Source organism: Rhinoderma darwinii, chromosome 13 (assembly GCF_050947455.1).
Source record: "Rhinoderma darwinii isolate aRhiDar2 chromosome 13, aRhiDar2.hap1, whole genome shotgun sequence".
NCBI classification, from domain to species: domain Eukaryota; kingdom Metazoa; phylum Chordata; class Amphibia; order Anura; family Rhinodermatidae; genus Rhinoderma; species Rhinoderma darwinii.
In genome coordinates this window covers 51,438,271-51,453,951 of record NC_134699.1, presented here as the reverse complement: position 1 = coordinate 51,453,951, position 15,681 = coordinate 51,438,271, and the positions used below count along the sequence as shown (strand labels likewise).

At 43.8% G+C, this 15,681-nt stretch overlaps 1 protein-coding gene across 1 annotated transcript; it reads left to right on the top strand.

The window, feature by feature from the left end:
- Positions 1–360: 360 nt before the first annotated feature.
- Positions 361–15,189, top strand: LOC142666143 (uncharacterized). Its single transcript, XM_075846091.1, has 6 exons — positions 361–447; positions 727–808; positions 3,166–3,206; positions 5,114–5,246; positions 7,827–7,997; positions 9,945–15,189. Exons 2-6 carry the CDS (start codon positions 749–751, stop codon positions 10,659–10,661), a joined length of 1,122 nt encoding a protein of 373 aa, XP_075702206.1. The 5' UTR covers positions 361–447; positions 727–748; the 3' UTR covers positions 10,662–15,189.
- Positions 15,190–15,681: the final 492 nt, after the last annotated feature.

The following is a 15,681-nucleotide window of genomic DNA, read 5'->3' as shown; positions in this document are numbered from 1 at the left end:
ACGGTGGCATCTCCTGCTAGCTTATCTAATTCACGCTCCACAAAAGGTAGATACGAAAAATAATTTTTCCCTGCTCCTGCCTTGCCTGATGATCGCGATCAGTAAGATAAAGGTGGAATATTCTAGAATTGATCTATTATGTTTCTCTGGAGACGCGTAAATCCCCCGTACAAGTTTGTGGTATCTATAGACTTCTCCCTGTGACGTGGGCTGGGTTGGGACGTTCAGTGAGTAAATACGACTTGCTCTTCCTGATTCAGCTCGGTCTAGTTTTACTTCTCGTGTGATCCCTCCCTCCCGCCTAGAAGTTTAGTTTCCATTCCACTGAAAGTGCATTCATTCACTGACTCCTTCGCTCAGGCCTCTGTAAGGAATACCGGTGGATTGGAGACCCGTAGACCGTAAGATTCCCTGCAAAAGACATTAAACAAGCAGAACTGCATCCAGGCAAGTAAATGTCTTCAGTGACTTCCTAAAAGCATTTAGCTTAAAGTTGCGCTGAGATTCATGAACTTTTTTTTTTCGGTGGGTGCGTTAAGAGGACAGTATGGCCACATCTATATAGATAGACCCGGTTGATCAATGTTCTGCGAATTGCCAAGTCCGGCCACATTAATAAGGGATGTAGCTTACAGTAAGCACTCTAGGAGATGTTGCTTGCACTGGGCATGAAGATTATATATAAAGGTACAGTATCCTGAATATGTTTCTGGTATTGTTTATCAGGCGTAACGAGTAGTTGATCACCATGGACAGACGTGATTCAGAGCCAGAACCCATGGAGACCGATCAGAACACACCGGACAATGTAAGTAGTGCCTCCTGTTGGCAGAAAAATAAATTCTGTAAAGTGATGTTTTTAGTGATTATATCAGGCAAGTGCTTAATGCTTTATAATGTGTGATACGTAATGTTTGTTTTATACAGGCCAATGATCGGGAATATGAGCGTTCCCGATCATTGGCCTGTGTAAGCAGGGCAACGATCAGCCGATGAACGAGTAAACGCTCGATCATCGGCTGATCTTATCATTTATGCAGCTGAAAATATTATCGTTGTCGGCAGCACCTCTCCCTGTGTAAACAGAGAATGTGCTGCTAAATATATGGGGATGGGTGATCGGAGTAATGACCGCTCACCCCCATACATAGCGCCTTGTGAAAAGAGCAAATAAGCGCCGATCAATAAGCTGTCTGATCAGTGCCCTGTGGAAAACGCTCGTTCATCGACTGATCATATAGTTTATGCAGCAAGAAATATTATCGTTGTCAGCAGCACATCTCTCTGTGTAAACAGGGAGACGCGCTGCCGACATGATAGTAATGTAGGTAGTAATGAGCGCTCGTCCCCATACATAACTCCTTGTGAAAGGAGCAAACTAGCTACGATCAACGAGATGTCTCGTTGATCGCCGCTCGTTTACGCGGCCTACTCACCCCACACCCACACCCAGCTAGTTACAAGACACAGCTCTGATAACTGTACTATACAAGCTCAGCACCTGTGTGATCATCACATAACCAGGACAGATTTTCATCCTCTAGAAGTAAATAATGATGGTTCCCATTCAATGACTACACACAGAGATTTTGAAAACTGTGAGAAACTTTGTTTGATAAAGTATATTAGTAAGCTAACTTTTTATTATACAAACATAATAAGATTAAACTTAATTTTCTGAAACTGGAATATCCCTTTAAATGGAAAACTTACATGCCGTTTTGTGAATGGTTTGAAGACTAGCATGACTTTCACGTGACACTGCTATATCTACTATTAAAGAGGATTGCCATGTAAAAAATGACCATATCAGCCGGAACAACTGATCGGTGCGGGGTCCGGGTGTCGGATCCCCACCGATCATATACTGAAGACCTATCATGTGGATAGGTCATAAGTATAAAAAAAACAGCCCCCAACATGGACAACCCCTTTAACATTTATCACCTATCCACAGGATAGGCTATAAAGGTCTGGTCGCTGGGGTCCCACACCATTTACTAGAACGGGGTCCTAAGCCCCCATTTTTCCTATGCCCTGCCCCTTAGGTTTTAGCTAAGATCTCCATATCTCTGAGCGATGCTGACTGCAGCTGCACTGTATGCATTCTATAATACCCTCAAGCTCAATGGAACACCTGTTTCAAATACTAAGTGGAGACACGTGATAACAGGAATAACAGCAGCTTGTTGACAGTTTCTACATTGGCAACGGTAGATGTTTTTTGTAACAAACCAAAAAAGTAAAAATAGCTAAAAGTTTTATTAAAGGGATTATCCCAAGATTAAAATTTTTATCACCCATTTACAGATAAATGACTGATCGTTGGGGGCCCCACCGCTCCCGAGACTCCCGTTTCTCCTCCCTGCTCATATCACAGTAAGGAGAACTTTGAATGGAGCTGAAGTCGACAGATAGACAAGTATAGCACTCGGCTGTTTTCTTCAGCCCCATAGACATTGAGTGGAGCGGCAATGTTCTCCTCACTGTGTGCAGTGAGGAATGGGGACTCGGGACTCCCATTCTAGTGATCGGTCGTGTCCGAGCAGAGGGCCCCCAGCAAACAGCATTTTTTGCCTATCCTGTGGATAGGTGATAAGTGTTAATATGGGGACAACCATTTCTCGGGAGCCAAGGCTACCGAAGGAGTTAACACCAACATACCTGATAGTCCAAGGCAGAGAAGGGGGTTAAATGAGTTTGACATTAGAAAAACATGACTGCTTTTTTCCAGAAACAACACCAATCTTTTTCATGGGCTGTATCCGGTATTGCCACTGACTTGAAAAAGGTTGAGGTTGCAATACCAGACACAACCTATAGACATGAGTGGCGCTGTCATACTATTCCTTCCTCCACTGAGGGCTGCATTCCATGCATTGTATAGTCACATGAATAGGGGCTGCGAAGAATGTAGAAATATGGAAATGCAAAACCTCTGTGGAAGAAGTAGCGGACGGAATATGGAGCCTTTTGCTGCGATCAGGCCAGACCATTGGTGCGCTGTATTATAGGATTTATTACAGATTTACTCCAAACTGTACAGAACTGATAACACGTTTCAAGTGCTCATAACCTCATTGCTAATGCATCCAAATCTAATATGTATAGACGTTTGATATAGTGAAACTAAGACCCTATGTTCTATATGTTCCTTTATAACAGACGTATAATGACAATGCTGAAGAGAAGAGGCAGAAGAAAAAGTAAGTTCTCCTTATGAACAGGGGTATAGAGTGTCTTACAAAAGTTTTCACCTTCCCCTCTTGGTGTTTTTCCTGTTTTGATGCATTAGAAACTTCAATTAAAATGGATTTTTTCAGGGTTTGTACAACACGTCAACTCCTTTGAAGGTCCAAAATATTTATTTACTGTGACACAAACAATAATTAAGACTAAAAAACTTTAATGTGCATAAGTATTCACCCCCTCCCGGACCAGTCTCCCCACAACATGATGCTGCCACCACCATGCTTCACTGTGGGAATGGGGTTCTTGGGGTGGAAGGAATTATTGGGTTTGTGCCTCACATAGCGTTTCCCATGATGGCCACTAAGTTCTATCTTAGTCTCATCTGACCAGAGGACCTTCTTCCATGTGACTTCTGAAGTTCATTGATTTGACCAGACCTTATTTAGGAGTTTCATAGTGAAGGGGGTGAATACATACACACTCGCAGCTTTTACATTTTTTTTAATTTTTTTAACACTGTATTATTCTTTCCACTGTAACAGTTTGGACAATTTTGTCAGGTCCGTTACATAAAATCAAATTTACAATCCATTTTTATTCCAGGTAGTAATGCAACAAAACACAAAAAAACTAAGGGGGGGGGGGGTGAATAGTTTCGCAAAACGCTTAGTATGTGGTCTGGTGGGTCATGTGCTCTGAGACATGGGTGCCAGGAGGCGCTAACAAGCCACTCTACCTTGGTAAGGGTATTTAGGGCAGGGGTAGAGCATCAAAATGAATCTTTGCCCTGGGTGAAAGAAATCCTATCGATGACTGTTATGGAAATTATTAATGCAGATTTTTACCAATTCAGCAATTTCTCAATGGCGAGTCTATTTAGTAATGAATGAATCTTATGCATCAATTTAAAGGGGTTCTGCTCTGAAGAAACAAAATGGTGTTCAAAGACGAATCAGCAAGGCCCGAACTCTATAATATATAACAGCCCGCCTTTCCCCAAAGATTGCAAGGTCTGGATACCAGAATATTCTGAATCACAATCTCCCGGCATTGATCTCCGCTAATAGAGATCTACGCCATGTGATTGGCCGCTTGTTAAATAGTCATATGCCACTTCATGCTTGTCTTGGGGACACCATGGCTTACACTGTTATCGGAGTACTGTTACAGGGGCAAATCAGCTGGCTTTGTTATTGGGCACACCAGCACTGCTATACTTTTGTATACTCAACCTCAATGTTTCGCTAATGGGGGAAAAAGTCCCGTCACAATCACAAGAATTCTGACATGGTTCCCATAGTCCCACATTGTGGTTGTGCGGCATTCGCAGTGTCTTGCGATTTCTTCACATAGCCATAGCCTTAACTTTTTGATTTTTTTTTGTCGATATAGCTGTTTGCGAGCTTTACTTTTTGCAGGACAATTTGTCTGGCAGGGCTTAATAGGAGCAGAAAGATGGCAGACCTGAAGGCCTGTATTAGGCCCCAGGTTGCCACGACAACCATCAGCACCCCGCGATCACATCACAGGGGACCAATTTGCTGTTGGAGGGGGCCGGCCCCTCTTTCTAACGGTTTAGATACTACAGTAGTTGCCCTGGTCATGTGATGATCACTTCACGGCTTGTTTGTTGCAATGGTCCGTGCATCTGTGTGATCATTACATGACCAGGACCAGATTTTCACCCTCTGGAAGTAAATAGTGAAGGTTCCTATTCCTTGACTGCAAGTCGAGATCTTTAAAACTGAGAGGAATGTATGCACAATACATATTTAAGAAAACCTTATTTTATATATAATAACTAAAACCCGTTAGTTGGTAGAATTCATCTATGGATAATACATATCTCACCACATACTGTGCATGGTAGTCGCCAGTGTATCACGTCCGTCTTATCTACAACATGGATTGTCTCCTGCAGGCAAATCAGACATAATAAAGAAAAGCAAAGAGAAAACATAATGACAAGCGGAAATCTCTTCATTATCACCTTTAAGAATCTGCTCCAGAATTCAAATGCTCAGAAGGAAGTCATGTGTCACTACATGGAACGGGTATGTGATGAAATGGATTTAGCAAAATATTGTCAAAAATAAACTAAATCACATCTAAACATTGTTCACATTCATAAAAAAAAAAAAATAGTCCTGGAAAAAGTTATTGTCCAATTAGATTTCGGCTTTTATTCTGCCAGTGCAGGTTAGAAGGTGATAGCTGTGATTTGATTCAGGGGCGTAACTAGGAAAGGCTGGGCCCCATAGCAATCATTTGACTGGAACCCCCCCTCCCCTGGGTGCCAAACACAGCCCCCACTTGTAGATAGTGCCCCCCTGTAGACCGTGCTATACAGCCCCCCTGTAGACCGTGCTGTACAGCCCCCCTGTAGACCGTTCTGTACAGCCCCCCTGTAGACCGTGCTGTACAGCCCCCCTGTAGACCGTTCTGTACAGCCCCCCTGTAGACCGTTCTGTACAGCCCCCCTGTAGACCGTTCTGTACAGCCCCCCTGTAGACCGTTCTGTACAGCCCCCCTGTAGACCGTGCTGTACAGCCCCCCTGTAGACCGTTCTGTACAGCCCCCCTGTAGACCGTTCTGTACAGCCCCCCTGTAGACCGTTCTGTACAGCCCCCCTGTAGACCGTTCTGTACAGCCCCCCTGTAGACCGTTCTGTACAGCCCCCCTGTAGACCGTTCTGTACAGCCCCCCTGTAGACCGTTCTGTACAGCCCCCCTGTAGACCGTTCTGTACAGCCCCCCTGTAGACCGTTCTGTACAGCCCCCCTGTAGACCGTTCTGTACAGCCCCCCTGTAGACCGTTCTGTACAGCCCCCCTGTAGACCGTTCTGTACAGCCCCCCTGTAGACCGTTCTGTACAGCCCCCCTGTAGACCGTTCTGTACAGCCCCCCTGTAGACCGTTCTGTACAGCCCCCCTGTAGACCGTTCTGTACAGCCCCCCTGTAGACCGTTCTGTACAGCCCCCCTGTAGACCGTTCTGTACAGCCCCCCTGTAGACCGTTCTGTACAGCCCCCCTGTAGACCGTTCTGTACAGCCCCCCTGTAGACCGTTCTGTACAGCCCCCCTGTAGACCGTTCTGTACAGCCGCCCTGTAGACCGTTCTGTACAGCCGCCCTGTAGACCGTGCTGTACAGCCCCCCTGTAGACCGTGCTGTACAGCCCCCCTGTAGACCGTGCTGTACAGCCCCCCTGTAGACCGTTCTGTACAGCCCCCCTGTAGACCGTTCTGTACAGCCCCCCTGTAGACCGTTCTGTACAGCCCCCCTGTAGACCGTTCTGTACAGCCCCCCTGTAGACCGTTCTGTACAGCCCCCCTGTAGACCGTTCTGTACAGCCGCCCTGTAGACCGTGCTGTACAGCCCCCCTGTAGACCGTGCTGTACAGCCCCCCTGTAGACCGTGCTGTACAGCCCCCCTGTAGACCGTTCTGTACAGCCCCCCTGTAGACCGTGCTGTACAGCCCCCTGTAGACCGTGCTGTACAGCCCCCCTGTAGACCGTGCTGTACAGCCCCCCTGTAGACCGTTCTGTACAGCCCCCCTTTAGACCGTTCTGTACAGCCCCCCTTTAGACCGTTCTGTACAGCCCCCCTGTAGACCGTTCTGTACAGCCCCCCTGTAGACCGTTCTGTACAGCCCCCCTGTAGACCGTTCTGTACAGCCCCCCTGTAGACCGTTCTGTACAGCCGCCCTGTAGACCGTGCTGTACAGCCCCCCTGTAGACCGTTCTGTACAGCCCTCTTGTAGACCGTGCTGTACAGTCCCCTGTAAACCGTGCTGTACAGCCCCCCTGTAGACCGTGCTGTACAGCCCCCTTGTAGACCGTGCTGTACAGCCCCCCTGTAGACCGTGCTGTACAGCCCCCCTGTAGACCGTGCTATACAGCCCCCCTGTAGACCGTGCTATACAGCCCCCCTGTAGACTGTGCTATACAGCCCCCCTGTAGACTGTGCTATACAGCCCCCCTGTAGACTGTGCTATACAGCCCCCCTGTAGACTGTGCTATACAGCCCCCCTGTAGACTGTGCTATACAGCCCCCCTGTAGACTGTGCTATACAGCCCCCCTGTAGACAGTGTCACACCACACTTGTAGAGAGTGCCATACAGCCCCCCCTGTAGATATCGCATTTTATACATTAGACCTGGTGTTGTGCATAATTTTTACCTACTCCCCCCCTCATTCTCTGGGTTTCCTCCTTACACTCGAGCCGCGCCTATGGCAATCATCTGCGTGCCGCAGGGGCAAACAGCTCATTTAGCTAGGAGAAGCCTCGGACAGCCAGACATGCAGTATTCAGGTGAATGGCCCTCTATGTATTGCATGGTCTAGGAGAGCCGCTTCTTTTAAGTAACTCTCCACTCTTGACGAACCTTAATTGCAAACACTATAAAATATGTTCATTTTAGATCCTGTCCTTGGAAACGCACTATAGTAAGATATGCCATCATGTACTGGTCAGTGGGGATCCGACTGCCGGGACCTCACCGATCCTGAATGATGGAGCAACAGCACTTGTTAAGGAAGGGACAAGGGGGTTCCAGAATGAGAATTTTTGTCGACATGTTCATACAATATAAACCTATACCTGTGTATACCAATTTGTACTTGTCTCTCACCAGGTTCTACATTCCATCTTCTTTTTTGGAAATATTTACAGCCCGCCCATCTCCCCAGATAACTTCCTTCCAGATCAAAGAACAGAAAAATTTAAAGATGTTTTCCCAAAGCCTTTCAGCGAGTACAACACCCATCTCCCTCGCTACACCCCATACTCCATTCTCCTGGAATACGTAAGTGTCTTTGGTTAACTAACACTACAGTCTTACCTGCTCATATTACAAAATGACCACCTCTGCAGAACAAAGAACAATTTTATTATCGTATATAAAGAACAATGGCGCTGTTGCACAGCAAACCGCAAAAAGGAAGGATGATTTATTATAGTGATTCAGACAAAGCGGCAAAATCCTGAGCTACCATTTAAAGGCCATGTCCACCTCTTACAACCATTTTATTCTTGTTCCAATGCATCTAAAATGAAAAAACTATTTGTTATCCAGAAGTAGAGGACAGAAGGAAGAGAGTATGTCTGCATGGGAGCTGTATATACAACACGGAAGGAGATTTCTCATTCATTTCTTTGCATTTATTCTGGATGCATTAGAGCAAAAAATCCCATTTAAATAATCATAGTAGCATAAATACCACATTTTTTGATAAATGGAAACATTTTGAAAGATTGACAGTGATGCTAAAGCTAAACTGGTTGTACACTATGGGATATCTCTTAAAGAGTCTCTGTCACCACATTATAAGTGCCCTATATTGTACATGATGTGATCGGCGCTGTAATGTAGATTACACCAGTGGTTTTTATTTAGAAAAACTATCATTTTTTATGGAGTTATGACCTATTTTAGCTTTATGCTAATGAATTTAATAGACAACTGGGCGTGTTTTTATTTTTTGACCAAGTGGGCGTTGTACAGGGGAGTGTATGACGCTGACCAATCAGTGACCAATCAGCGTCATACACTTCTCTCCATTAATTTACACAGCACATAGTGATCTTGCTAGATCACTATGTGCAGTCACTTACTCACACACTAACGTTACTGAAGTGTCTTGAGAGTGAATAGACATCACCTCCAGCCAGGACGTGATGTCTATTCACAATCCCGACACTTCGGTAACATTTGTGTGGGATTACAGTACAGCAAGCGTAATCTCGCGAGATCACGCTGTAAATGACAGTTTACAGTGAGATTACGCTTGCTGTGCTGTAAATCTCACACAAACGTTACCGAAGTTTTGGGATTGTGAATAGACATCACGTCCTGGCTGGAGGTAATGTATATTCACTGTCGGGACACTTGAGTAACGTTAATGTGGGTGTATGTCACTGCACATAGTGATCTAGTAAGATTACTATCTGCAGTGTAAATGAATGGAGAGAAGTGTATGACGCTGATTGGTCACTGATTGGTCAGCGTCATACACTTCTCTATACAACGCCCACTTGGTCAAAAAGTAAAAACACGCCCAGTTGTCTAATAAGAAACTCATTAGCATAAATCTAATATAGGTCATAACTCCGTCAAAAATGATCGTTTTTCTAAATAAAAAAACACTGCTGTCACCTACATGACAGCGCCGATCACATCATGTACAATATAGGCCACTTATAATGTGGTGACAGAGACGCTTTAAGGTCCTCTTACACGGCTCGTTGATCGGCGCTCGTTTGCTCTTTTCACAAGCAATTGTTACTACGATCACTCGACCCCATACATTTCTATCATGTCAGCAGCATATCTCCCTCTTTACACAGGGAGATGTGCTGCTGACAACAATAATATTGTGTGCTGCATACACTATACGAACAGCCGATGAATAAGGGTTTCCTCGTTCATCGGCTGATCGCTGCCCTGTTTACACAGGACAATGATCGGGAACAAGCGTTCACAAGAATGCTCGTTTGCCCGATCATTGGCCCGTGTAAAAGGGCCCTTAGACATCTATGCTCGATGAGGTATCTCCTTTAAGTTAAATCAGCACAGGATGGGTCCAATTTCAAGGAAATTTTCTAACATGTTGGGGAATCTCTATACATGATCCAGTTCTCAGTATCACACCATGTATAGCACCTTAAGGCAAGCCCCATCTACTCCGTCTGAATGACCACTATAGATCTTTCTGATACATGTATGTTCTTTTCTTGACTTCCCATGTTGTAGATGACTGAAAGTCTGAAACCAGAAAATCCAGATGCATTCTTGAAAAAACTGGTGGCTGTCAACGAATCACTGTGGAAGAGTTTCGATGAAGAAGGAAACCAACCTATTGCTAATGATTTTACCTTAACCGCTTCTGTGGTCACATACTGCTGTGTTAAAGATTCCAAAGACGCAAAGGTTCTCAAGAAAGCTTATGGGTCCTCCATGTCCTGTAAGGGCAAGACCGAAAGGCGTATAATGATTGCTTTATCTACCCTTCATGTGTGGGACAGGGTGATCTCATATGCCGTGTGTCGCCAGGGTAATGGTCTTCCTATAACATTCCCAGAACAAGTCCATTGTAATGCCTATAGCTTTATCACCAAAAGAGGGGGATATGAGGAAATCCCCCCATGTACAAAATGCAACAAAATGTATATTGTAAAGTTTAACCCAGAACATCAAGCGCACAACAAGGAGGAGCGTTGGTTGTACGGAAACTGTGCTGAAAATGAAGCGTTCAGCAAACTGCTGCAAACACACAAAGATGTGAAAATAGAAATATGTATCAGAGATGACGATGGCAAGAAACTGATGAACAGAGAGGACATCGAAAAGAAGTTTAAAGAAGATTATGAGGATAAAATGCAAAGGGAAGTTAAACAGCTCCTTACATCTCGGAAGTTTAAGTTCACCTCCGGAGAATGGAAATTCTTCACCCCTTCTTACTTTGTTTGAATTATCATCTAAGACGTCTTTTATAACCCAAAAAATAATACCTGTTACTATCTGAAGATTCACTGTCATGATTGAAATGTTTAATTGACTGGTGAGAGCCTCGCTTGGCCATGTGTATAACTACTTGATACAAATGGGAAAATATATCATTTATAATCCATATATATGACCTTCTGTAATGACATGACTAAGGCACGTCACAGATCTCTTCAAATCTGCAGCAAATCCACGGCAAAATCTGCATGTGTTCCATGTGGATTTTGTTGTGGATTTCACTCATGCATGCATTGCAAAGGGTGAAAGCCAACACAATTCCAGAAAAGAATTGACATGCTGCAAATACCCAATTGCACATGTATTTTTTCCGCTACATGTGGATGAGGTTTTGAAAACACCATCCACATGCGTTGTACTGTAATTTCCGCGTATTTTCAGCACGGAAATCCGCACCAAAAGTCTGTGAGTAATACGCGACATGTGAAGTCGGACTAGAACCTTCCGGAGTTCATATGATCTTCAGACTGTGATTAGTAATAGAAGTCAGATGTCCAATTATTGTGTCACTCTGTCTATGTTGTATTGCACCTGGTCATACCCGGTGAGACGTTCATTGTCGCCTTTACATTGAGAGTGGTTAGCTTAACTCCCTACCACATTTCGGTGTGCACGTTGTACGTCTCTGGAGAGTAAAACGGTTATGATGTCTATACAAACTGCCTATGTATGTGGAACAACACGCTTTTTGATTCAAGTTGTTCATAGCGGTTACACATCGGGCTAGTGCAGCTGGACTGCAAATGCCCACACTCGTAATGCAGTCATTGCACCAGCTTAAAGTAGTTGTCCATCCATAAAAATTTATGGCCTATCCTCAGGTCGGACCCCGACGTATCAGATATTGATAGCCTATCCATCAATTTATAGCGACTGGACAATTCAGTCCTGGATTTGTCTTACAAATACTTATGCAAAATACTGACCAAATCTGCACTGTGTGAATGAGGCTCAAGGCTCACACTTGTTAATCGTCTTGGTTGTTTTTGAGGGACTGTTTTTAAGATGACATTTTTATTTTGTAATTCTAACAAAGCAGAAAAGTTTTATAACAAAAAATATATTTAGTTATTAAATCTTAAAGGTGTTGCCTACTGTCTAACACGTGCTTTCATGGCTTGAATACCTGACACTCGGGTGCTATATTTGGGCCACCAACTTTTTAAGTTATGAATAGTGGCGATGAGGAGGAGAATTCCAATCATTGTAGAGCTTACTCTGATGCCGAGGACCCTAATATTTTAAACAAGGGGCTACCTCTGCTGCTGAGGGCCCTAATAACCATCCTCTGTTGCTAAGTTCCCTAACATTGTAAACAAGGGGCTACCTCTGATACTGAGGACCCTAAAATTGTAAACAAGGGGCTACCTCTGATGCCGAGGATCCTAACATTGTAAACAAGGGGCTACCTCTAATGCTGAGGACCCTAACATTGTAAACAAGGGGCTACCTCTGATGCTGAGGACCCTAACATTGTAAACAAGGGGCTACCTCTGATGCTGAGGACCCTAACGTCCATCTATTGTAAACAAGGGGCTACCTCTGATGCGGAGGACCCTAACATTGTAAACAAGGGGCTACCTCTGATGCGGAGGACCCTAACGTCCATCCATTGTATACAAGGGGCTACTTCTGATTCTGAGGACCCTAACATTGTAAGCAAGGGGCTACCTCTGATTGAGGACCCTAACATTGTAAACAAGGGGCTACCTCTGATGCCGAGGATCCTAACATTGTAAACAAGGGGCTACCTCTAATGCTGAGGACCCTAACATTGTAAACAAGGGGCTACCTCTGATGCTGAGGACCCTAACGTCCATCTATTGTAAACAAGGGGCTACCTCTAATGCTGAGGACCCTAACATTGTAAACAAGGGGCTACCTCTAATGCTGAGGACCCTAACATTGTAAACAAGGGGCTACCTCTAATGCTGAGGACCCTAACATTGTAAACAAAGGGGCTACCTCTGATGCGGAGGACCCTAACATTGTAAACAAGGGGGCTACCTCTGATTTGGAGGACCCTAACATTGTAAACAAGGGGCTACTTCTGATGCGGAGTGCGGAGGACCCCAACATTGTAAAGGGGCTACCTCTGATGCGGAGGACCCTAACATTGTAAACAAGGGGCTACCCTTGATGCTGAGGACCCTAACATTGTAAACAAGGGGCTACCTCTGATGCTGAGGACCCTAACATTGTAAACAAGGGGCTACCCTTGATGCTGAGGACCCTAACATTGTAAACAAGGGGCTACCTCTGATGCTGAGGACTCGAATGTCCATTCATCATAAAAAACGATTTATAATTTGCAGCATAAAAAAAGCGGACCAAGAGCCGTGAACACCCGGGGAACAATACTTTTTTAGCGTAGGTTCATGTCTTGTAAGCTAAAGAAGAACCTACATTTATATAGTATGAAATTGCATGAACAGCATCTATTATTGGGATCATTGATCTGATGTTAAAGCAGAGCATGGTGGGAAAATTGCATTCAGATGCAGACAGTTTTATGTCATTCATACAAGAGAATTGTAGGTGTAAGGGAAGCTATGCTTTATGATCTTTCGGCTCCACCGAGCATGTGTGTTATTTCTATGGAGGGTGGAGGGTAGGACATCTTTGGCGCTACTTGTCGTAGTGAAATTAATTTATGTCCATAGACTGCAGACTACCATTACATATGACATTTTGGCGTTTGGGTTGTTATGTTACTGTAATGTTCGGCATTATTAATTCTTTTCAGGGCTGATATTGTTTTAATTTGGTTAATTTCTCCCACAAGCCTAGTAGATAAAACAACTAAATAATCTTAAAGGTGTTATCCACTTTTGGACTACCACTTTCCAAATACCCACTTAAAGAGGATCTGTCACTAGTTTAGTAATGCCCCATCTCCTAGCTAATCTAATCGGCGCTGTCACACTGATAATTCTGGTGAAAATTGTGTCCCAAAACATTTATGATTTTAAAAGTTATGAGATTATTTCTAAATATGCAAATGAGGCTATACTAGGTAAGTGGGTGTCAACACCAGCGATTCGGAGGTGGAGCTTCCTCACAGCCTGTGACGCCGTCCTATCGGCATGAAGCTGCTTCACACAGTGCGAGAGACGGAGTCTGGAGGGAAGGGGGATTACTTGAAATAGACATATCTCCGGCTGTGCGTCTGGTGGCAAATGAAAGAGGAGATTCTAATCTTTCATATGACACCAGGTGTGACACAACCGGAGATATCACCAGTTGAATACAGAGTCAGGACTGGAGGCTGTATACTATATGATTACACTGTGTTGCTGGGCAGGGAATGGGGAGAAGCTGCATGCTGATTGGACGGCGTTATACAGAAAACATTACACCGCCCAGAGTGAAAAGGGAGAGTCGCCTCCTATTTGGCAAATATAGCAAACAATTAGCAAATTTAGAAAAATGTTTATAACTTTATTGCACTGTAGTTATCAGCATCATAGCGACTATTAGATTAGTTAGGAGGTAGGGAATGAATAAACTAGTGACAGATCCTCTACAAGGCCCTTACACAGGCCAATTATAGTTCATCGGCTGATCGTATCATATATGCAGCCGAAAATGTTATTGTTGTCGGCAACACATCTTGTGTAAACGGAGACGTACTGCTGACATGATAGAAATGTATGGGGATGATGTAGAAACGATCGCTTGTCCCCATATATAATCAATCATTGCTCCTTGTGAAAGGAGCAAACGAGCGCCGATCATCGAGCGCCGATCATCGAGCTGCCCCATTGATCGGCGCTCATTTGCATGGCCCATGTCAGGCCATGTAATAGGACCCTTAGCTGATGACGTGTCTCTGTACACACACTGTCTCTGTAGTTTATCTCAGTTCACTCTTCCAGTGTCACCCTTGCCTGTTTGTAAGAAGAAAAACAGGCACAGATGACAAACAAAAAAGAAGCAGCGTAGGAGTTTTTTTTTTTGCGTCAGTACAATCTCCAGCTACAGTAACTTCGATGTATGGAAACGTGGACCTGTGAATGGTATTTATCCTTCTTTGTATGTGGCTACTCTTGTTTTACTTGCCCTTTGAATGTAATTTGTATATGAAATATCTATGGACTATACGGTTACAATACCTTAAAGATGCTTCTAACTAAACCCAATCTTTTATATTCAGCACTTTATAATGCAGGTCTCTATGATGTCTACCACTGTCTATCTAAATCATTGTGACCTCAAACTTATTGTTTTCTATGGCTTTAATTATCCCAATTTTATACGGCTTCCTGTATTTCTGACATACAAATAAATTCAGAAAGGCATTTTAAGACTTTTTCTACCAAATAATTTTTTGTGTAAACGTTTAAAGGGTTACTCCAAAAACAACTGTGTTATGCCTATTGCAGCGCCGGAAGGCTGATCAGTGTATATTACTTTAGAAATGTATATAATCTTTAAACTACTTTTACTTTTTATAATAAAACATATCCGAATACGTCTTGGATTGTCTGCAAATCATTAGTGCTCCCCCGGCTGAATTACGTATATCTGTTATCCAATGTCCATAGCCTGTTCTGTGCCCATAGTATATACCTATGTGTGCCTCCGATCTTTATTATATGAAGGCACATGAGGTTTTCCCCTCATAAGCCATATTAGCATGTATAAAATTGTGGCATTGTACATTGCCATTCAATGCCTCAAAGAGACTCCAAATATTAGGACATGGAGTGCCTATGAACCAGTAAGGGTATGTTCACACACAGTGTTTTGTGGTTCCTAAATGCCTTGAAAAACGAAAGCTGAACGTCTACATACATCTGCCCATTGATTTCAATGGGATAAACGGCGTTTCGTTCAGACAAGGTGTTTGCGTTTTTTCAAATTGGCGTGTAAAAAACAAAGTAAAAAGAAGTAGCATGTCACTTCTTGAGCTGTTTTTCATTGAGTCAATAGAAAAACAGCTCCAAAAAACGGCTCCAAAAAT

Excerpts from the sequence above, each read along its gene's own strand:
- LOC142666143 (XM_075846091.1), top strand. The coding sequence starts at position 749 with ATGGACAGACGTGATTCAGAGCCAGAACCCATGGAGACCGATCAGAAC. Across the intron at positions 809-3,165 it reads ATCAGAACACACCGGACAAT|ACGTATAATGACAATGCTGA; the intron begins GTAAGTAGTGCC and ends CCTTTATAACAG. Across the intron at positions 5,247-7,826 it reads TGTGTCACTACATGGAACGG|GTTCTACATTCCATCTTCTT; the intron begins GTATGTGATGAA and ends GTCTCTCACCAG.